The 23531-nt window shown below is 45.8% G+C and overlaps 1 protein-coding gene across 4 annotated transcripts in view; it reads left to right on the forward strand.

Moving 5' to 3' along the window:
- Window positions 1–4003: 4003 nt before the first annotated feature.
- Window positions 4004–23531, forward strand: part of echdc2 (enoyl CoA hydratase domain containing 2) — a 34520-nt gene continuing 14992 nt past the window's right edge. For 2 of the 4 annotated variants that reach the window (XM_038794229.1, XM_038794231.1), the window contains exons 1-5: window positions 4007–4331; window positions 8720–8787; window positions 9542–9629; window positions 10942–11028; window positions 13497–13589. In XM_038794229.1, coding sequence (XP_038650157.1) covers window positions 4109–4331; window positions 8720–8787; window positions 9542–9629; window positions 10942–11028; window positions 13497–13589 — 559 coding nt within the window. In that variant the 5' untranslated portion in view covers window positions 4007–4108. Of the gene's footprint in view, window positions 4332–8719; window positions 8788–9541; window positions 9630–10941; window positions 11029–13496; window positions 13590–23531 lie in introns of all 4 variants that reach the window. The other 2 variants (XR_005460329.1, XM_038794230.1) reach the window with 2 other exon arrangements.

The raw sequence follows: 23531 nt of genomic DNA on the forward strand, positions 1-23531 counted from the left end.
CACCAGGGCTGCAACATGAAAAGGTTGATATTTTAAGTTTAATTTGTGATTTGTTTTTGTTTAAGGCAGTATCCTTTTAAGGGCCTGCCCCTTTTAATTTGTCCCTTAATTTATTTAATTTAGTTTATTTGGTTTCATCAAAATAGTTGGAACCTGTCTTCTAGGCATGAACCACTCGCTGCGTGAAAATGCTTTTCTCACATCACATTTGCTTCTTTTACAAATCACATTATATCTGTGTCCTCTCCTTCTCTATTCTTTTATAAGTGGGAACAGTTTCTCCCTATCTACTCTGTCCATCTCCCTCATCATTTTGAACAGCTATATCAATTTCCTCTTGGCCGTCTTCTCTCCAAAGAGAACAGTCCCAATCTCTCCAATCTATCCTCATAAATGAAGTTTCTCATCTCTGGAACCATTCTTGTGAACCACATCTGCATCGTGTGCAATGATACAATTGAGTCACTTCCACAGCACCACACTGGAGAAGAGCTTGCTCTTGGTCCTTCTCAAGCGGAAGTCACAAAGACCAATAAACAGCTTTCTATGGGCACATCACCGAGAGCTGATGGCATCCCACCTGAAGAATTCAATAATGGAGCAATTGACCTGGTTAGGAAATCCCCTAGTCTCTTCTGTCTATTCTGGAACTTGGGCACTGTGCCCCATGACTACAAGGATGCCTCCATAACAAACGGAAAGGGAGCAAGTCCACCTGTGACAACCATTGTGGAATATCTCTTCTTTCAACAGCAGGAAGCTAGCAAGTGGTTAGCACTGCTGCCTCTCAGCGCCAGGGACCCGGGTTCGGTTCAGGCATTTGGTGTCTGTATGAAGTTTGCACTTTCTCCCTGTGTCTGGGTGGGTTTACTCCGGGTGCTCCGGTTTCCTCCTGCAGTCCAAAGGATGTGCAGGTTAGGTGCATTGGCCATGCCAAATTGCCCTTAGTGTCTAAAAGGTTAGGTGGGGTTGCAGGGATAGGGTGGGGGCGGTGGGCTTAGGCAGGAAGCTCTTTCGGGGGTGGGTGAAGACCCTATGGGCTGAATGGCCTCCTTCTGCACTGTAAGGATTTAACGATTCTATAAGCGTTATTCTTAATTGAAGTGTCACTCATCTCATTGACTCTGTGAACTCAGAATGACAGTGTGACGTCCGTGCTGGGGAACAGTGGAAATGATCTTTGAAGCAGGTCAAATTCAAGAAAAGTCCCACGACAGAATAACTATACAGGAACATGGGAATAGACTTCTCAACCCCTCCCGCCTTCTCCATCATACGTTGTTCATTGTCCTGACTCAGGCTTTTGACACAGTACCCTGGAAAGGCTGGTGGATGGTTCGTTGCAGATGCGGTTGCCCTGAAAAGATGATCAGAGTCATTTGCTCATTTCACAATGGCATGATGGCCAGTGTGATGCAAGGTGATGCATCATTAGATGCCTTTCCTGTCACCAACAGCAAGGCAGTGTATTGGCTCCTGCAGCGTTTGCCACAAACCTCCTAACCATGTTCCAGTACACACTCAAAGACCTTGACACAGAACAACACTTTGAATTCAGGACATCCTCTTCAACTTGCTGCAACTCATACGGTGGGGGGGCTTTTAAGTATGAGCTTAGGGATTTTGTTTTCATGTTGGGTGAGGTTCAGGGGCAAGGAGGAGTCTTTAGATGCCTAGTCGATGCTGGTTGGGTGTGGTGTTGGCGGGAGATGGGAGGGAGGGGGCGAGAAGGGTGGATTAATTTTCTGACAGTGGCTTGGGACTGTTTTTTGTTCAGTCGTGTTGGGGAATTGGTGGTCATCTTGGGTGGGCCTGATGTTGGCTCTCCTTGAGATGTTGCTGGATTGCCCCACAGGGTGTGAATGGCTGACTCTGGTATGGGACGGGGATAGATGACCCCCCCCATCCAGCTGGTCACATGGAACGTGAGGGGATTGAGCAGCTCGGGAAAGAGATCTAGAGTGATTGCTCACCTTAGATGGCTGATGTGCTGCTGTCGCAGGAGACCCATTTGCGGGTTAAAGATCCACTTGATGAAAGGCACGAGACAGGGGTGTCCACTGTCGCCACTACTGTTTGCCTTGGCAATTGAGCCTCTGGCCATAGCATTCAGGTCATCCACTAAAGTGGAGGGGGAATAGAGAGGGTGTCTTTGTATGCGGACAACTTGTTGTATGTGGCAGAGGCGCTGTCAACAATGCCCCTAAACTCTTGCCCTGGCAAGAGGCCGCCTTTCACTGCTCCCATGCCGACCCCTCCCCCACTACCCACTTCCTAACCATAGCAGTATTCGCTGCCCTGTAATAGTTCATTATATTTGGCAAGGTCAGCCTGCTCCCCCCGTGCCCCTGCTCCATCAGCACCTTCTTTACCGTGGGGATTTCCCCACCCACACAGACCCCCATATCAAAGCATTAACTTTTCTAAAGAATTATTTTGGGTTGAAAATCGGGAGGTTCTGAAAAACAAATAAGAGCCTCGGGCATCTGCACCCAGCCCGCCAGTGATAGCGGGAGCACATCTTGAAATCCCCCCTTATCTGCTCTACAACCACGCCAGAATCAACTTGTTCCTATCCACGACCACCTGGATGCCCAAATACCTGAAGCTCACCCCCAGCTCCCTGAACAGCAGCTCTCCCAACCTCCTCACCTGGCCCCTTGCCTCGACCGGGAAGATCTCACTCTTCCTCATGTTTAACTTGTATCCGGAAAACCGGCCAAACTCTTCTAGAATATTCATAACTACTCCGATGCCTCCCAGTGGGTCCAAAATATAAAGCAACAGGTCGTCCGCATATAGCTCTCCCCCCCACCCACCACCACACTATCCCTCTCCAGCTTCTTGGCACTCTAAGCGCCATTGCCAGTGGCTTTATTGTCAAGGCAAAGAGCAACAGAGAGGCCTTGTTCCACGGTGCAGCCCGAAGTACCCCGAGCTCACCCGATTTGCCCGTACACTCGCTACCAGCGTTCTGTACAACAGTCGGACCCAGTCCACAAATCCCTGCCTGAACCTGAACCGTCCCAACACTTCCCGCAAACACTCCACCCGATTGAGCCCCTTCTCCCCATCCATTCTGACCGTCACCTCCAATCCTGTCCCTCCGGGGGCATCATTGTCACATTCAGTAATCTCCTGACATTCACCGACAGATTCCTCCCCTTTACAAACCCGCCTGGTCTTCCCCTATCACCCCCGCCACACAGTCCTCAATCCAAGAGGCCAAGATCGTTGGCAGTAGTTTAGCATTCACATTTAACAATGATACTGGGCGATAGGACCCACACTGCTCCTGGTCTTTATCCTTTAATATTAAGGATATGGAAGCCTGTGATAACTTTGGGGGGAGTTAACCCTTATCCATCCCTCCAACGCTGACTTCATATGCAGTATTTGAAGTTAGTTATGGAAATCGAGATTGGCCCCATGTCGCACACGAGACAACATAACTGTAAATGTTGTGGGTTCCTGAATTATTGATAACAAGGGCTTTCCACAAAGAGTAGTTTATTCATTAGCTTGGCAGCTGTGCCCATGGTCCCGTGGATAACTCCCAGGCTCCCGCCACACGACCTCTTTTGTGGCCATGTTCCCACACAACCACTCGGAAAACAGGGAAATGCTGACAAAACTCAGCAGGTCTGGCAGCATTTGCCTTTGTATTTCTGATTCCAGCATCCACAGTATTTTGCTATTGTTTTATCACAGAAACTGCAAACTAGCATTTCTTTAATCATTCATGGAATTGGGGGAAATGTATTGGTACACCTGGCACTCTATAATAAATTTGTCAACCATCATTTCTCTTTCACAAAGCCATTTTGGCTTGATTATATTATTATTTTCCAGATGGCCTGCTACTGCTTCCTTACTTCCAACATTTACCCAGTAACTACGTGGGCCAGCTGAGGTCTTGCTTCATTTTAGTCTTATACCCACCATTTAATAAACAAAATATTCTCAGGCAGTGTGAACACATCAGGACAATGAGAGGAGATGTTTCTATGTCCAATGAGGTCGGCGCTAAGGCGGGATTTCCTCTTCACACCAGCCTCCCAATCAATGTAGAAGTTTGCCAATTTCACTTCCGTACTTGTTGCAGCCGATGTCAGTCCTGTGCGTGGGAAGTTTGACTGCACCTGGCAGAGGCGGCCTTGCTCGCTCGGGTATAGCAATGTCTCTGCAGACTGTTCTGACCTCACTGACCAGGGGAGGACTGGGCTCTATATGGGGCAGAGTCACGTCGCTGGCTGCCAGCAGAAGGCGATGCTCCAACATCAGTGGCCCTACCGAAATCCACATCCAGCGTCTAGAGGGAGAGAACTCGGGTAAGGGATTCGTCTCCGGTGTTATGCTTTTGCTATTGCCAGTTTTTGCAACTGTGTACGACTTTTGCCCTCGAGGACACGGAGTGTGAATGTGCTGAGCAGTGTTTTCTCTGACCTAAGTCTGTCTGTAATAGTGAGGTTTCCTGTCGACACATTCATCATTCCGATTTAAATAAATGTAAGAAATGTATCTGACGTCGTTTATGACTTAAAGGTCACTGCCAATGAAGTACTTTTGACTACGGCCATTGTTGTAACATAGCAGCCAGTTGAGACGCAACAGAATGTTAGAAATAGAAGAGGCAAATGAGTAGATAGTCTAATAAAAGGTCACAGACTTTAAAAGATTAATCCTGTGAATTTCTGCACATGCTATACCCAACTTACTGAGTATTTCCAGCATTCGTTATTTTTATTTCTGGATTCCAGCAACTATACTATTTTCCTTTTGGTTAGCTGAACTGTTTTAGTGACGCTGGTGGCATCTATTACCCACCTCCATAGAAAGAAGTCTCAACACCAAGTTAAAGTCCAATAGGTTTATTTGAAATCACAAGCTTTCCGAAGCTGAATGCATGATATGACATGATCGCATCATCGACATGGATACTGCCATCGCATGTGAGAACACTACCCACCAGGTACGCGGTACATACTCATGCCACTCGGCCAATGTTGCCTACCTCGTACGCTGCAGGAAAGGATGTCCTGAGGCATGGTACATCGGCAGGCGCTTCAACAATGGATGAATGGACACCACGCAACAATCAGCAGGTTCTCTTCCAGTCGGGGAACACTTCAGCAGTCATGGACATTCCCCCTCCAATCTTCAGGTAAACATTCTCCAAGTTAGCTTTCGAGTCACATAACAACGTAGAATCGCTGAGCATAAACTGATAGCCAAGTTCCGCACACATGAGGACGGCCTCAACCAGGATCTCGGGTTCATGTCACATTACATGTAACTATACTGTCCGGGTTTGCAAATTCCTACTAACTGTTCTGGCTTGAGATAATTCACATCTTGATTACCTGTGATTATCACTCACTCCACACACATTCTTCCTGTAACGATTTGTTTACCTGTAAAGACTCCCGTTTCAACCATTCTTCACATTCTAATCTGTAATTATCTTGCCATTGTGTATCTCCTCCTTATGCCGTGGTTATGAACCTGCCTCCACTTCACCTGATGAAGGAACAGCGCTCCGAAAGCTTTTGATTTCAAATAAACCTATTGGATTTTAACCTAGTGTTGAGAGACTTCTTACTGTGCCCACCATAGTCCAGCACTGGCATCTGCACAACTCATCTCCATGAGAGAGGGCAGATGGCCAAGGTTTAATATAAACATCTGTAAAATAGTGATGTACCATCAATTGAATGCGAGACGAGTTGCTGAACAAAAGTATGGCTTTAATATACTAGATGTTAGCCCTGCGGTCGATTACAGTAGAAGGACGACCGCCGGGAGTACTGGGTATTTATACCCCGCCCTGGAGGCGGGGCTAACTCAGCCTCTCGACCAATCGGGGAGCCGTCAGATGACTGGTCTCAACCAAACGTTCGAGAGGCACATGACCAACCAGGGCCAATGGTAAGCCGGTGTTCTGCACCAATGGCAGGCAGCTATGCTAATCATACCACCACATTCACCCCTTGTGGAGAAAGAAGCCGGGGGGGGGGGGGGGAGAACTGGTGGTATGAGTAGTAAGGAGAGAAAAAAAATGTATACTTGGCTTCCCACTGGCCCAGACATTTAGCAACAGTGTATAGTGTCCATACAAGGTCCATGGTGGTGTTGAAATTAAATGGACTCGATCAGCCGTGACGTCCTGGCAGACCGCCACAGAGGAGTTGGTGATGTTGGTTCAGTCGATGGTGGTGGTTCAGCTGATGTCCTGGACTCCGGGAGCGATGGTCCTTGAACTGTCTCCGTACCCCGGGCTGGTGGTGGAGACGCCATGGATGGGGAAGGGGTGGCCTGGGTGGGGCGCTGGGGGAAAAGGGGCAGGGGGGGTTCTGTGGTGAAGGGGGGGAAGGCCGCACGCCGGCGGGTGCCAGGTCCCGGAGGGAGACCGTGTCCTGCCGACCGTCGGGGTACTCCACGTATGCATACTGCGGCTTAGCGTGGAGTAACTGGACTTGTTCCACCAACTGGTCGGACTTGTGCACCCGCATATGCTTCCGGAGCAAGATGGGTCCGGGGGCGGCCAGCCACGTTGGGAGAGGGGATCCGGAGGACGACTTCCTGGGGAAAACAAGAAGATGTTCATGAGGTGTTTGATTAGTTGTGGTACAGAGGAGGGAGCGGATAGAATGTAGGGCATCGGGGATAACCTCTTGCCATCGGGAAATAGGGAGATCTCTGGACCGGAGGGCCAGTAGTATGGTCTTCCAGATGGTACCATTCTCCCGCTCGACCTGTCCGTTACCCCGAGGGTTATAGCTGGTCGTTCCATTAGAGGCAATGCCCCTGCTGAGCAGGAATTGACGCAGCTCGTCGCTCATAAAGGAGGAGCCCCGATCGCTATGTATGTACGTGGGGTAGCCGATCAGGGAGAAGATGGAGAGGAGGGCCTTAATGACAGTCGATGTGGTCATGTCGGGGCAGGGAATGGCGAAGGGGAAGCGGGAGTATTCATCGATCACCGTCAGGAAGTAAATGTTGTGGCTGCTAGAGGGAAGGGGCCCCTTGAAGTCTATGCTGAGACGTTAGAAGGGGCGGGAAGCTTTGATCAGATGCGCGCGCTCGGGGCGGTAGAAGTGCGGTTTGCACTCTGCGCAGATGTGGCCGTCACGGGTTACTGTCCTGACTTCCTCGATGGAGTAGGGAAGGTTGCAGGTCTTTATGAAATGATAGAAACGGGTCACCCCTGGATGGCAGAGGTCCGTGTGGAGGGAGCGGAGGCAGTCTATCTGTACCGCAGGACAGGGCATCAGGAGGCTCATTGAGCTTCCCAGGACGATACACGATATCGTAGTTGTACATGGACAACTCGATCCGCCACCGCAAGATCTTGTCGTTCTTAATCTTGCCCCTCTGTGCATTATCGAACATGAAAGCTACTGACCGTTGGTCTGTGAGGAGGGTAAACTTCCTGCCGGCCAAATAGTGCCTCCAGTGTCGCACAGCTTCGACTATGGCCTGGGCTTCCTTTTCCACTGAGGCGTGGCGGAGTTCGGAAGCCTGGAGGGTTTTGGAGAAGAAGGCCACAGGAACATAGAAAAGAACAGGCCCTTCGGACATGGAAGCAAGTGTGCTGCCACTGATCCAAAGTTGATACGTAATGGAAAAAACATTTCTGGTAAATTTCCTTGTATATGGTTTGTTTTTTGTTTTGATTTGCACTAAAAGTAAACATGAAAATGAAATGAAAATCGCTTATTGAAAATGAAATGAAATGAAAATCGCTTATTGTCACGAGTAGGCTTCAATGAAGTTACTGTGAAAAGCCCCTAGTCACCACATTTCGGCACCTGTCCGGGGAGGCTGGTACGGGAATCGAACCGTGCTGCTGGCCTGCTTGGTCTGCTTTAAAAGCCAGCGATTTAGCCCAGTGAGCTAAACCAGAAGCCAGTATGTGAATTGAACCCACGCTGCTGGCCTTATAGAATTTACAGTGCAGAAGGAGGCCATTCGGCCCATCAAGTCTGCACCAGCTCCTGTAAAGAGCACCCTACCCAAGGTCAACACCTCCACCCTATCCCCATAACCCAGTAATCCCACCCAACACTAAGGGCAATTTTGGACACTAAGGGCAATTGTTTAGGCCAGCTGTTTAGCCCACCATGCTAAACCAGCCCCGATGTTATCCAACACCTTCAAGGACGGGAATTGAACCCGCACTGCTGGCCTGCCATGGTCTGCTTTAAAAGACAGCTATTTAGCCCTGTGCTAAACCAGCCCCCATGAAGATTAACCTGAGTATACAACAGTCTTTGCTGCTATAGCGCCACTTGCATTTTCTCCTGTAGCTGGTGTTGGGCAGGCACTGGGGAGGGAACATATTCGCTGCAGTTTAAATGTTAAAGCACCCTCCTAGATCTCAAGAAAGTTTTTAAAAAATACTTTCTTATTTGAAGCGGAATGGGTAAAGCTCAGGCAAAGCTTCGTCTTTTGTGAAAAGCTTTTAATTTCTCTCGTTTCTAGAAGATTAAAGTGAGCCATTCTACCATGAATGCTTGCAACATCGGAAGCTGGACAAAAAATTAGGATTTGAAGTGGCCGAAGCATAGCCCCCTGCCTGCACTGCTTTAGTTCCGGCTGAATGGTGTGATGCTAGTGACTATAGAATCCTTTTTGGGAGTTAATAGAAATCTAGGTACAGCAACAAAATTGATGTTTGCAAACATGAAGTCAGTTTGTTTAATTTTTTTCCTTTCAGGGATTGCGACAGTTTTAATGAATAGACCTCATGCAAGAAATTCCCTCGGAAATGTGTTTGTTAAGCAGGTATGTGCATTCCTATCGCTCACTGTGTTGTCACTTGTCTTGGAGTATCAAACCTGCACTCCTCGTGCCACCTGCGACCCAGAATTTAGTCCTTGGAACGCAAGTAACTCAGTCCTATTTCCACTTAAAATCCCCCCAAAAAATCAAAGAATTATGAGCTGAAGCTTGGGACAGGGCGCTTTTTAGCTCTAACTCTAATCTCTAACTCTGAACAAGATCTCTTAATATCAGCAAACTGAGATGTAAGTAAGTGGAACATGGATTTAAACTGATGTAAATCCAACAGAATCACAATCAGCATTGATTGTAATGAGGGTGGAAGGAGCTTTGATAATTATCACTGGTTTCAGAAAGGGTCCCAGGAAAATATGTAGCTTCATAATTAGTGGTGCAAGTCCCTTGCTGCATAGTCTTCTATTTTAGGCCTTTCGATGGCCCCTACAACGTCAAACAAGTCTCCAGGAAAATGTGGCAATGTTAACTCAATTTTACAAAATATATATTTAACAAAGACCTACTCTGTTAACTTGCATCACATATATCTGCATGCTTCCTTCTCTCTCTTCTTGCTCGCACTTCTTCCTATTTCCTTTATCTGTTTTCTCTAAATACCTTTATTAATACCATCATCAATTTTGGTGCAGCCCTTTGACATGAGAATTTCAGTTCCATTATGAGGACTTTAATTTTCCTCACCCGTGACTATATTCACAAGAACTACAATGAAAAACCAGAAATGATTACTTCTTTTTAGCTTGAAGAAGCCATTGAAGATTTGCATCAGGACAAAAGTTTGCGTGTGGTACTATTTAAGAGTCAGGTCAAAGGAGTTTTCTCTGCAGGTAAGGGATCTGCAACCTGAGTTATTTGTTTAAAAAAAAAAAAAAAAAATTTTGTTTATAAATTTAGTGTACCCAATTCATTTTTTGCAATTAAGGGGCAATTTAGTGTGGCCAATCCACCTAGCCTGCACATCTTTGGGTTGTGGGGGCGAAACCCACGCAAACACGGGGAGAATGTGCAAACTCCACACGGACAGTGACCCAGAGCCGGGATCGAACCTGGACCTCGGCGCTATGAGGCTGCAGGGCTAACCCACTGCGCCACTGTGCTGCCCTACCTGAGTCATTTGTAATCCATTCAGCCTGTAACTAGCATATTCCTGTTTGTAATGGTGTAAGATTCTGCTAACTATACAAGGCCCTGCAGCATTTGTAAAACCATTTTGGAGCTCTAAACTTCATGGCAGATTCTTAAATGCCAAAATTGTGCCTCAGTTTTTGATTGTTGAGGAGCTAGTCTAATTAGAATAAGTGGTGATGATATGATTAATAAAACATGGCTTGCAAATATTAAATTTAAATATATTAAATGTATTTAGTTCAGTTTGGTATTTTACTTTGAAGTGCTATGGACCATAATGCCATTGTTTTAATAAATTCTAGTCTCATAATCTTTTTATGATAATTAATAATAGAGTTTGAAATCTGAACATACTGATCTATACCGTCACAACCTTTTTCTTTAGTTTCTCACATATTTCCCCACCACCTCCTGCTTTTGGCTTTCCTGTTGCTACTCTTGACCCAAATAAATGAGACATGCAACAGTTCCCCAAAGTGATTCCTTTATGGAAGGTAGGCTGTGAAACTGCTTTGTGTGGGGAATCAGCGGATGCAGAGCCCTTTCATGCCCCCTTCAATAGCAGTCTAGTAATGGGCCATTGCACTCTGCCTACGATTGATTGCCAAAATGCAGTGGTATAACATTATATATAATTGGTTCTCCTGGGTGGCGAAATGAGATGCCATAAAAATGGTTGAGATTTGATTTGGTGACTAATTTCTACTGAGAGTATTGAAAAGCTGTTGACATTAGAAATTTGTTTAACTTGAAAACAGTTTAGTGCGCAAATTTAAAAATTGGATCGATTACTGGGAATTTCTATCCTAACTGTGTTAACTCCAAGTGACTGTATTGATCATTGCATTGCAGAAGAGTCGCTGGGTGTTTATTTGCAATGGAAACTATTGCTTGCCAAGTTTTATTCTTTGCTTTTTTTTAAGCCAGTGCCAACAAAAGTGATCTCTTTGCTCTTAGTGAAGTTGTTTTCTAAATTATTTTCCCTTCCTCTTTCCCCAAATTATTTTCCAGGTGCTGACTTGAAGGAACGTGCTGAAATGAGTAATACAGAGGTTGGCCACTTTGTTCATAAGCTGCGAAGTCTAATGAGCAATATAGGCAAGTTCAAAGAAATTGATTTCTAAATATATATATCTGTGTTTCAGTAGCGGTATTTAAACAAAGTGGCATGTGTCTGTTTTCGTTAAGTCAAGTCCAGGGGTATTTGAAATGAAATGAAATGAAAATCGCTTATTGTCACGAGTAGGCTTCAATGAAGTTACTGTGAAAAGCCCCTAGTCGCCACATTCCGGCGCCTGTCCGGGGAGGCTGGTACGGGAATCGAACCGTGCTGCTGGCCTGCTTGGTCTGCTTTAAAAGCCAACGATTTAGCCCAGTGAGCTAAACCAGCCCCTTTTGTGGGTAATGTAACGTTCACTGCATGGAGGTCAGTGTAGAGTTTGACCAGACCTAATCTGCGTAATGCACTGTGTTCATTAGTTTTTCAAAGCCATCTCCATTTCAGCAGGAGGCTCCACGGTTTGAATATATTGCAGTTTATTGCATATTTACTTCTGATGACTAAAATATACCAAATAATAGTGAAATTAAGAACGACAGAGAATAAAATCTACAAAAGAAAGAAAATCTTTTAATTTATCGAATGCATAATCTTGAAAATGTGTACTGGAGCTGTGCTATTAAGAGATGGCAGAGTGAATGTTCGCCTCATTTCAAAATCTTGGTCACTCAATCTGTTGGAAACTATCTTGTGTGAATTAGTCACCAGAGTAATTGACAGCTACTCTTCGTTGAAGGATATTGCTGTACCATTTGGATTTTCAAAGATAATCTAGCAGTTTTCCCCTTTTTTAGTGATAAACCACAAATTGCCTCATTTACTGGAGGATGTGAACGTTTGATTTGGGTCATTAAGCTAGTACAGTAGCCACAACACAAATACTGGTGAGATAACCTTCCCCTTCAGCCACTGCTGTGTCCATTAAAAATTATTTCTGTAGCACTTTTTTGATTAAACTGAACAACAGCATCCAATTGACTATCTATTTTTAAAAATAAAACCCTGCCTAATTTTTACTTTCAATTGATTTCATAGAATTTACAATGCAGAAGGAGGCCATTCGGCCCATCGAGTCTGCACCGACTCTTGGAAAGAGCACCCTACCCAAGCCCACACCTCCACCCTATCCCCATAACCCAGCAACCCCACCCAACAGTAAGGGAAATTTTGGACACTAAGGGCAATTTATCATGGCCAATCCACCTAACCTGCACATTTTTGGACTGTGGGAGGAAACCGGAGCAGCCGGAGGAAACCCACACACACACGGAGAACGTGCAGATTCCGCACAGACAGTGACCCAAGCCGGGAATCGAACTCGGGACCCTGGAGCTGTGAAGCAATTGTGCTAACCACTATGCTACCGTGCCGCCTTGAATTGAATTTAGTGGGGTGGCAAGTTTGTGTCAATTGGTATTCCTCTGATAGCTTAGATTAAAATTAACCCTGTCCTGTTGTGGCTCCTTGTAAGACCTTCTTGGCTGTTGGGCTCAACATGGGAGTTGGTCAATTTCTTATCCTCCCAGAAACGGCAAGCTGCAGGCTGTAAAATGCCAGTGAGGCCTCATGTTGGCATGAACTGACCCTGCAAATATTTTGTGTCTGTCTTTACAGCACAAGATACAAGTTGCATGTAAAAAATAGAGGGTAATCTAGGTGCTAAAAAGAGTGAGGGAATTAAGATAATATCAGCAGAGAAACTTAATAGACTAAAATCAGCCATGCTAGAATGGAGGAGCAAACACGATGGGCCGAATGGCCTAATTCTGCTCCTATATCTTATGAATTTATAAAATCCAACAAATTCCCTGGACCTAATGAACTGCATCCTAGGGTTCAGTTCTAAAAGAGATAGTGGATGTGCTGGCTATGACTTTCCACAATTTGCTATATTCTGGAATGGTCCCAGCAGATTGGAAATGAGCAAAGGCAACACTGCTATTGAAGAAAAAAGAGGGAGAGGAAAAACGGGGAACGACAGGCCAGTTAGCCTGACATCAGTTGTTGGAATCTATTATTAAGGAAGTCTTAACAATGTACTTAGAAAATCTTGGTATGGCCAGACAGTCAACATGGTTTTAGGAAAGGAAAGGGCAGCACGGTGACGCAGTGGGTTAACCCTGCTGCATCACGGCAATGTAATTGAGGTTTGTCTTTGCCTTTTCCCATGTGAACAATCACCAGGACCAAAACCCATATAAATATGGACCATTATTAGCTAAACAGAGCTTCCAAAATCTAGCGTCCAACTGAGCTTAATCAGCATGAGTCCAGAGGCGTCAATCAAAAATGGATTGATCATTATGGTCATGTTATTAGCTATAGTCTTCAAGCTGCATTAGTGACACAATAGATGGGCATGTGATTCTTGGCCAATGTAATTGTTAGAAACTGTAATTGCAAGGGCTAGCTCTGATCACGTTGCTATTCAGATTGCGTCTTTGATATTGTATACATTTTAATAATGTTTTTTGAGACTTAAATGGTATTATTTCTTCTTTTAAAGAATTACTGCCAATGCCTACCATTGCTGCAATAGATGGGTATGCTCTTGGTGGTGGTCTGGAGCTAGCGTTGGCATGTGATCTTCGTGTTGCAGGTAGGGTCAAATTTAATGTCACATCTGCCTATTTAATAACTTACCATACGGAGGTCTCACAAGTAGAAATGTAGAGCTTCACATATAGTTAAGAATAATTTAAAAGCTTCTCTTCAAAAATTGAGATTTGGTGGGATGACTGGTAGGTTTGAGCCATTACTTCAATACTATAACCTATCTGGGTTATACATTTTGTAAGTTCTCAAAGACCTTTCCCAGGATTATCTCTAGTCCTCTTGCTCCAGCTTTCTCACTGAAAATGAGGCAAAGGTTGAAAATGATCATCTTTAACGGTGTTCCTATGGCTGTATGATTTCACATAGCGTGTGGCTAAAATAGAGCTAGCTGGATCGTAGTGTTCATTCATTAACTATAAAGATTTTTGAACAAATGCATTTCAGGATATGTGAAACAAGTAGGCAGATATCTGCACAACTAATTGAACATTGCTGTAAACTTAAAAATGACCTAAACAATAATAACTTGAATATCGCTGAAAAAGGACACATATGGAAGCTTTTTATTTTGCACTCATCAGAACATTCACAAGCACATCCAATATAAAGGAAACAACAATTTATATTTCATGGTAAGAGAGTGGGCTCTGATTAGTAGAGGCAAAGCCATAGAAACTTCAAACTAGGCAGTTGACTCTGATTGGTCAAGGTATTGCCCTGGGGAATGAACCAGAGAATGGCTGTCGCCTATTGTATTCAGTTGAAACAGACACAGTATGTGTTCATGTTCTTTCTGTCTGCAAAGGACTGGACTCTGGACTCTGTATTAATATTTGTAGTTTTCAGTCGGCATAAGCGTGCCACACTGTGAGTCCGACTGATAATCTTAAACTGATTGTCAGTGTAATTCTTGTTTGTAATTAGCACACTCAGGATTGTTTATCAAATGTTGTCCAATTGCGGAATCAAGGCTAATGCGGGATACTCTGTTTTGACTTTTGCAAGCATCAGCTAATTGGGTATTGTCAGCACCTTGCCTGCTGCGAACGGCCACAGAGACATGCAGTTTGCTACAATCCACCAGCTTTTGGTCTATAAGGCCTGGGTACCGAGCGTTACACTGGCACTGTACCACATTACTCGTTTGTGTGATAGGCAGAATGTCTTTTTTACTTGATGGCAGCATCCTTTTAGTTGCGAATAACACTTGTCTTGCTACTGCAGGGTAGCGGCATGAAATGGCTAATTTAAATATATATATATATGTATATAATTACTCCAAACACCCTTAAACACGTCAACATAGCACAAAATAAACAAAGTACATCCAGTTTGTTAAATTTTTTCCCCTTTTAATCCCCAACTCCCCCCGTTCCCCCCTCCGATGGATAATTCCTCAAACATGGACAGAAACAACCTCTAATGAATGTAAAACCCCTCCTTCAACCCCCTTAGGGTAAACGTTATCTTCTCCAGCCCAGAGAATTCATACAAGTCCCCCAACCAAGCCGTGGCCCCCGGTGGCACTGCTGACCTCCAGTTCCGTAGTAACCGTCGCCGGGCAATCAGAGAGGCGAAGGGCTCGACATTAGCCCCTTCCCTTCCTGCAACCTTGGCGCCTCCCATAGAAATTGACTTTTCTAGTCAGCTATAACCATGAGAGTGAGGGAAGATGATAGAGGTAAAAGGGTTAAATGAGAACTCATTAAGAATAATTAACTATAATCATATTAAGCAACAATAGCTGGGAATCCACTAAGGGTTAATCCAGATCATACTTTAATTTCTGTCTGAAACTTAAGTTTTACATTTGCAAGTTGCTTGAGACTGCAAGGTCAGTCTCGTCAACTAGCTAAAAGGTCCCATTGTATTGTAAGAACTGGTGCTGCTGTACGGGTAGTCCTGTTTCTATGGAAACAGCCAGTCGAGGGTGATAATGTCGCAACGAAAACTGTGTTTCTCTAATTAATGTTAGATGCACTTGTGGATAATTTGGAAAATTGGCACGCGATGGAATGGGAAATTTGCACCAATACATTTAAATATATATATATATATCTCTTAAATTGATGGACAGACATTTTGGCTGAATTGAGTAAATTATAAATTAATTAAAGCCAATCAGAAGTAAAAAGAAGGCTAGACCTTAAGATAATAACCGCCTTAAAAATCACTTACCGGGAAAAACTCACCCTGAGATCACCCCATCTATATTTCTGAAACCTATTTCCTTTGCTGCTTGCTTTTGCTAATCGTCATCTTTCTTTTGTTTAAATTACTTAGTTATTTTATCCTGTGTATTATGATTTGAAGAATTACCACGATCTGTAATTGAATGAAAACTCAACTACTGTATTCGCTAAAGACAATCAATCTGTCTAGCATGCTGCAGGGCTAGTTGGAAATCTTCTAAATTTTGTATTGAAAATAAGTTTACCAGTGGCATAGCTGACAAATAATGTACAAGTGGACTTTGCCAAAAAGCACAGACTTGACCTCTGTTATTTGGGAACTGAGAAGGGATAACGGATATCCAGTGTTCCGAATAGACACCGAGATCCATCATAGAACATAGAACACTACAGGGCAGTACGGGCCCTTCGGCCCTCGATGTTGCGCCGACCTGTGAAACCATCTGAAGCCTATCTGACCTACACTATTCCGTTTTCATCCATATGTCTATCCAGTGACCACTTAAATGCCCTTAAAGTTGGCGAGTCTACTACGATTGCAGGCAGGGCGTTCCACACCCCTACTACTCTCTGAGTAAAGAAACTGCCTCTGACATCTGTCCTATATCTATCACCCCTCAATTTAAAGCTATGTCCCCTCGTGTTGGTCATCACCATCCGAGGAAAAAGACTCTCACTGTCCACCCTATCTAACCCTCTGACTATCTTATATGTCTCTATTAAGTCACCTCTCAGCCTTCTCCTCTCTAACGAAAACAACCTCAATTCCCTGAGCCTTTCCTCGTAAGACCTTCCCTCCATACCAGGCAACATCCTAGTAAATCTCCTCTGAACCCTTTCCAAAGCTTCCACATCCTTCCTATAATGTGGTGACCAGAACTGCACGCAGTACTCCAGGTGTTGCCGCACCAGAGTTATGTACAGCTGCAGCATGACCTTGTGGTTCCGAAACTCAATCCCCCTGCTTATAAAGGCTAGCACACCATATGCCTTCTTAACAGCCCTATTAACCTGGGTGGCAACTTTCAGGGATTTATGTACCTGGATGCCGAGATCTCTCTGTTCATCTACACTACCAAGAATCTTGCCATTAGCCCAGTACTCTGCATTCCTGTTACTCCTTCCAAAGTGAACCACCTCACACTTTTCCGCATTAAACTCCATCTGCCACCTCTCAGCCCAGCTCTGCAGCTTATCTATGTCCCTCTGTATCCTATAACATCCTTCAGCACTATCTACAACTCCACCGACCTTCGTGTCATCTGCAAATTTACTAACCCATCCTTCTACACCCTCTTCCAGGTCATTTATAAAAATGACAAACAGCAGTGGCCCCAAAACAGATCCTTGCGGTACACCACTAGTAACTGAACTCCAGGATGAACATTTGCCATCAACCACCACCCTCTGTCTTCTTTCAGCTAGCCAATTACTGATCCAAACCGCTAAATCACCTTCAATTCCATATTTCCTTATTTTCTGCAATAGCCTACCGTGGGGAACCTTATCAAACGCCTTACTGAAATCCATATACACCACATCAACAGCTTTACCCTCATCCACCTGTTTGGTCACCTTCTCAAAAAACTCAATAAGGTTTGTGAGACATGACCTACCCTTCACAAAACCGTGTTGAGTATCGCTAATCAACTTGTTCTTTTCAAGATGATTATAAACCCTATCTCTTATAACCTTTTCCAACATTTTACCCACAACCGAAGTAAGGCTCACAGGTCTATAATTACCAGGGTTGTCTCTACTCCCCTTCTTGAACAAGGGGACAACATTTGCTATCCTCCAGTCTTCAGGCACTATTCCTGTCGACAAAGACGACATAAAGATCAAGGACAAAGGCTCTGCAATCTCCTCCCTGGGGCTTCCCAGAGAATCCTAGGATAAATCCCATCTGGCCCAGGGGACTTATCTATTTTGACATTTTCTAAAATTGCTAACACCTCCTCCTTTTGAACCTCAATTCCATCTAGCCTGGTCGACTGAACCTGAGTGTTCTCCTCGACAACATTGTCTTTCTCCAGTGTAAACACTGACGAAAAATATCCATTTAATGCTTCCCCTATCTCCTCTGATTCCACACACAACTTTCCACTACTATCCTTGATTGGCCCTAATCTTACTCTAGTCATTCTTTTGTTCCTGATATACCTATAGAAAGCCTTAGGGTTTTCCTTGATCCTATCCGCCAATGACTTTTCGTGTCCTCTCCTCGCTCTTCTTAACTCTCCCTTTAGGTCCTTCCTGGCTAACTTGTAACTCTCAAGTGCCCTAACTGAGCCTTCATGTCTCATCCTAACATAAGCCGCCTTCTTCCTCTTGACAAGTGCTTCAACTTCCTTAGTAAACCACGGTTCCCTTGCTCGACAACTTCCTCCCTGCCTGACAGGTACATACTTATCAAGGACACGCAGTAGCTGTTCCTTGAAAAAGCTCCACATTTCGATTGTACCCATCCCCTGCAGTTTCCTTCCCCATCCTATACATCCTAAATCTTGCCGAATAGCATCATAATTGCCTTTCCCCCAGCTATAATTCTTGCCTTGCGGTATATACCTATCCCTGCCCATAGCTAAAGTAAACATAACCGAGTTGTGATCACTATCACCAAAGTGCTCACCTACATCTAAATCTAACACCTGGCCGGGTTCATTACCCAGTACCAAATCCAATGTGGCCTCGCCCCTTGTTGGCCTGTCTACATACTGTGTCAGAAAACCCTCCTGCACACACTGCACAAAAACTGACCCATCTATAGTACTCGAACTCTAGTATTTCCAGTCAATATTTGGAAAGTTAAAGTCCCCCATAACATTTTGGGCAGCAGGGTAGCATGGTGGTTAGCATAAATGCTTCACAGCTCCAGGGTCCCAGGTTCGATTCCCGGCTGGGTCACTGTCTGTGTGGAGTCTGCACGTCCTCCGCCTGTGTGCGTGGGTTTCCTCTGGGTGCTCCGGTTTCCTCCCACAGTCCAAAGATGTGCGGGTTAGGTGGATTGGCCATGATAAATTGCCCGTAGTGTCCTAATAAAAGTAAGGTTAAGGGGGGGGGGGGGGTTGTTGGGTTACGGATATAGGGTGGATACGTGGGTTTGAGTAGGGTGATCATGGCTCGGCACAACATTGAGGGCCGAAGGGCCTGTTCTGTGCTGTACTGTTCTATGTTCTATGTAACTACCCTGTTACTCTCGCTCCTGTCAAGAATCATCTTTGCAATCCTTTCCTCTGGAACTATTCGGAGGTCTATAGACAACTCCCAACAGGGTGACCTCTCCTCTACTGTTCCTCACCTCGGCCCATACTGCCTCAGTAGACGAGTCCTCAAGCGTCCTTTCTACCGCCGTAATACTTTCCTTGATTAACAATGCTACACCCCCCTCTTTTACCATCTCCTCTTTTCTTACTGAAACATCTAAATCCTGGAACCTGCAACAACCATTCCTGTCCCTGCTCTACCCATGTCTCCGAAATCGCCACAACATCGAGATCCCAGGTACCAACCCATGCTGCAAGCTCACCCACCTTATTCCGGATGCTCCTGGCGTTGAAGTAGACACACTTCAAACCAGCGTCCTGCTTGCCGGTGCCCTCTTTCGAACTTTTAACCCTATCCCTGACCTCACTACTCTCAACATCCTGTACACTGGGACTACAATTTAGGTTCCCATCCCCCTGCTCCCTTCTCTCCACCGCCCCATTAAACATACTCAAAAGGTGGGGGACCAACTCAGCCAAGAACTGTTTATAAACCAACACACTCCATTACCCCCTGCATCCCAGCGGCTCCTCCGATATATGCCGCTTTCTCACCTACACCTCCATAAACACCAACCCATCCAAAAGCCCATATCTACCCACCCCCCTTCCCCCCGGATTGGTCCTATATAGTCCCCGATAAAAGGCCTCTTTTTGGCACCCCCTCCCCACCACTGCCGCCCTCACTGCACATCCCCCACGGCCTCCAACACGCCAAAAATCACAACTATAAGCTCTGATGTCATCGTGACCCTCACACCCTCCGACAGACTCTCGGACACTGCCTCCCAAAAGCTACCCCCAAAAATATGAACATGAGGGGTAGAGTAGAGTAGGAGGGAAAATATGGCGGGTAGTACGGGTGGGAGGGGAGCGGGCTTGTGCAATACGGTACGATGGAAGTATTGAAAGTACGTGGATGTTTGCACATTTTTGCCTTTTTTGCTTCCTTTCTGATGATGTCTGTAACTGTTTATAAAGCCAAAAACTACCTCAATAAAATTGTTTATTAAAAAAAAAAAATATGAACATGGTTCGCCGGCTCCCTCCCACACTCTTGCACACATCTTCAAAATACCACTTTAAACTGTACAAGGCTCATCCTTGCACAGGAGGAGGTTGCGTTGATTTGATGCATTATCTCACTCCAGATTCTCCATCCCATTTTGATCCACAACTCTTTCTCCCACTTCTGCTTGATCCCTTTCATTAGGGCTGACCCCGTCTCTCCCAGCCACCCATAAATATTCCTAGTCCTCCCGAGATCAGTCTGTCACCCTTCGGAAAAAGGCCTTGGGTAGGGAAAATTGGGAAGGATTGAAAAATAAACAAGAACCTTGACAACACATTCATCTTTACCACTTGTACCCTCCCCGCCAATGTTAAATGCAGCGTGTTCCAGCTTATGAAGTCCCCTGCAATCGCCTCCATCGGACCTGTCAAGTTTCACTTATGCACAAGTAGCCCAGTCATGCGCCACCTGAATCTCTAGATTCCGAAATCTAACCTAGTGACATTAAACGGCAGTGCCCCCAAATTCACACACATCACCGGAATGATCTCACTTTTCCCGACATTCAATCTATATCTGGAAAAGGCCCCAAATTTCCCCCAATAAGTCCATAATTCTCTCCATACTTTCCAGTGAATTTGCCACATACAACAATAAATCATCAGCATTTAAGACAGCTTTCTACCCCCAACCCCTCTCCCACCGCCCCAAACCCCTGCTATTCATTAAAAGCATGGAGCGCAATCGACAAGGCTCAATCAGCAACACAAACAACAATGGTGACAAGGGGCACCCCTGCCTTGTCCCCCTATACAACCCAAAATACTCTGAATTTTTCTCATTTGTTTCCACACTAGCCATAGGGACACGTACAATAGCCGTACCCAGGCCATGGACTTCGGCCCAAACCTCCCAAGGACCTCACGCAAGTATTGCCACTCCACCCGGTCAAAGGCCTTCTCCTAGTCCATAGGTACAATCACCGCAGGCATCTTTCCTCATCCCCCAAAAGGATCCCAACCACATTCAATGTTACTAGAGAGCTGCTGCCCCGTCACGAACCCCGTCTCATCCTCTGAGATCACGGGCTGGATTCTGTGCCCCGCCGCTCCACATTTCCCATCGTTTTACCCTGTCGGCGGGATGCTCCATTAGGCTGGCCGGTCAATAGGGTTTCCCATTGTGGGGCAGCCCCATGCCGATGGGAAACCCCCCGGGCTGCCGGCAAAATGGAGCATCCCACCGGCGGAGAATCCAGCCCCACATCTGGCACACACACACCCTCCAACCACCTCACCAACAACTTAGCCAAGCCTTTCATGTTCGTGTTCAACAGAGAAATGGGCCTATAAGACTCACAATTCATTGGGTCCTTGTCCTTTTTTTGGAATCAGCAAAATATACACTTGTGCCAGTGTATCAAGGACCTCCCTTCTCTCCACCGCCCCATTAAACATACTCAAAAGGTGGGGGACCAACTCAGCCAAGAACTGTTTATAAACCAACACACTCCATTACCCCCTGCAATCCCAGCGGCTCCTCCGATATCTGCCGCTTTCTCACCTACACCTCCATAAACACCAACCCATCCAAAAGCCCATATCTACCCGCCCCCCCTTCCCCCCGGATTGGTCCTATATAGTCCCCGATAAAAGGCCTCTTTTTGGCACCCCCTCCCCACCACTGCCGCCCTCACTGCACAATTTCCGTTACCATTGCCTGCCATCGCAGCTGATTGGCAAGCAGGTGACTCACCTCACTGAATTCATACTGCAGCCCCCGTAACCGGTGTGGCTGACCCACTGCCTTCCCTGTTGTCAGCAGATCAAACTTCCCCTGTAGCTTCTTCCTTTCCGCCAGCAACTCCCTAGTCAGGCTACTAAGTAACTCCGATCCACATCTACAATACCTTCCAGCCTCTCAATCCTATCTCTGTGGGCCTTAAACAAAATAATTTTGTCCCGAACCAGCGCCTTTAATGCTTCCCAAAACATGGCTGCAGACCTTCCCGTTTTGATTGAGAACAAACTCGTTCTTAACCGCCAGTGCCTCCTTAACCGCCAAAAGCACCAGATCCAACCTCCATCCCGGTCTCTACATCTACCTCAACCTAAACCTAACATAGTGTGGAGCGTGGTCAGAGATTGCTATTCTGCCACCACAGCCACCAGCAAAATCGCCTTAGCCACAACAAAAACATCGATATAAGAGTATACCTGGTGGACATTGGAGAAGAAGGAATAGTCCCTCTCCCCCGGGTACCTAAATTTACAAGGATCCTCCATCCCCAGCTGGTTATCCCCAACTCCCTCGCCATCCTGACCTGGCCATTGATTTGGGACTTTATCTATCCAGCCTAGGCTCCAATACGCAATTAAAGTCCCTGCCCATGATCAATTGGTGAGAATCCAAATCCAGGATATACCCTAGTAACTTCTTCATAAAGTCCACATCGTTCCAGTTGGGCATTCACCAGCACCACCTGTGCCCCCGCTAATACCCTGCTCACTATCACAAATCTACCCCCCCCCCCCCCCTTCCCACACCTCCCATGGCCACCACAAACACCGTCTTCTTGCTAAACAAAATCGCAACCCCCCCCCAGATTTTGAATCATACCCTACATGGAATGTTTGCCACACCCAACCTTTCCATAGCCGCATCTGATCTTTCACCCGCATATCTCCTGCAGGAAAATCACCTCCACCATCAAACTCTTCAGCTGCTCAAACACCTGGGACTGTTTAATTGGAACATTTAACCCACGTGCATTCCATGTTCCATTCCTCAACGGGGACATCTGCCACCCCCCCCACTGAGACCCACCATCATCACCCAGCTCGGACCCCGCCCAAACCTCCATTCCCTCACTAAACCGGGCACACCCAAGATTCCACATCATCCTTCCTCCCCCAAACTTAACCAACCTACCAACTGCGTCGCCAACCCCCCCCCCCCTCCACCCCTCAGGCTAAACATTGCAGCCCCCACCCCCACTGTTTCCATTCACTAGCATCTCCTGCTAGCTTGGCGACTCCCACTTGGAGGCCCAATGGGTCCCACCTACACCTCCAGTTTCCCAACCCCCGCTTATTCCACTTGCAATGGCACATCCCCTCGTCGGCCCATCCCCGTATCTCCTCCCTCAATGTCCTGTACCCATTATGGTAAAAAACACACCAAAGACGCCCCCATACTCAAAATTATCAATTAACCTCAAGAACCCGTGAACATGCAAGCATAAACTGTACAAAGGGTACAACAAGTACAAAAGATGCACAATGTACAAAAGGTGCAAAAAGCTACAACAAAGTATATAAAATATAAAATGCTACTAAAAGTACGCAAAGTACAAATCTCTCCATAAAATACAGACGGTACACAAGTCCCTTACTCAGCCCTCCCCCCACCTGTGCTCTTTAACAAAGTTATTAGCCTCCTCTGGCATCAAGAAATAATATTGCCGGCCCTCAAAAGCGACCCAAAGTCTGGCCGGACGCAGCAGCCCAAACTGA

The sequence above is a fragment of the Scyliorhinus canicula genome, chromosome 4, assembly GCF_902713615.1.
Source record: "Scyliorhinus canicula chromosome 4, sScyCan1.1, whole genome shotgun sequence".
NCBI lineage: Eukaryota > Metazoa > Chordata > Chondrichthyes > Carcharhiniformes > Scyliorhinidae > Scyliorhinus > Scyliorhinus canicula.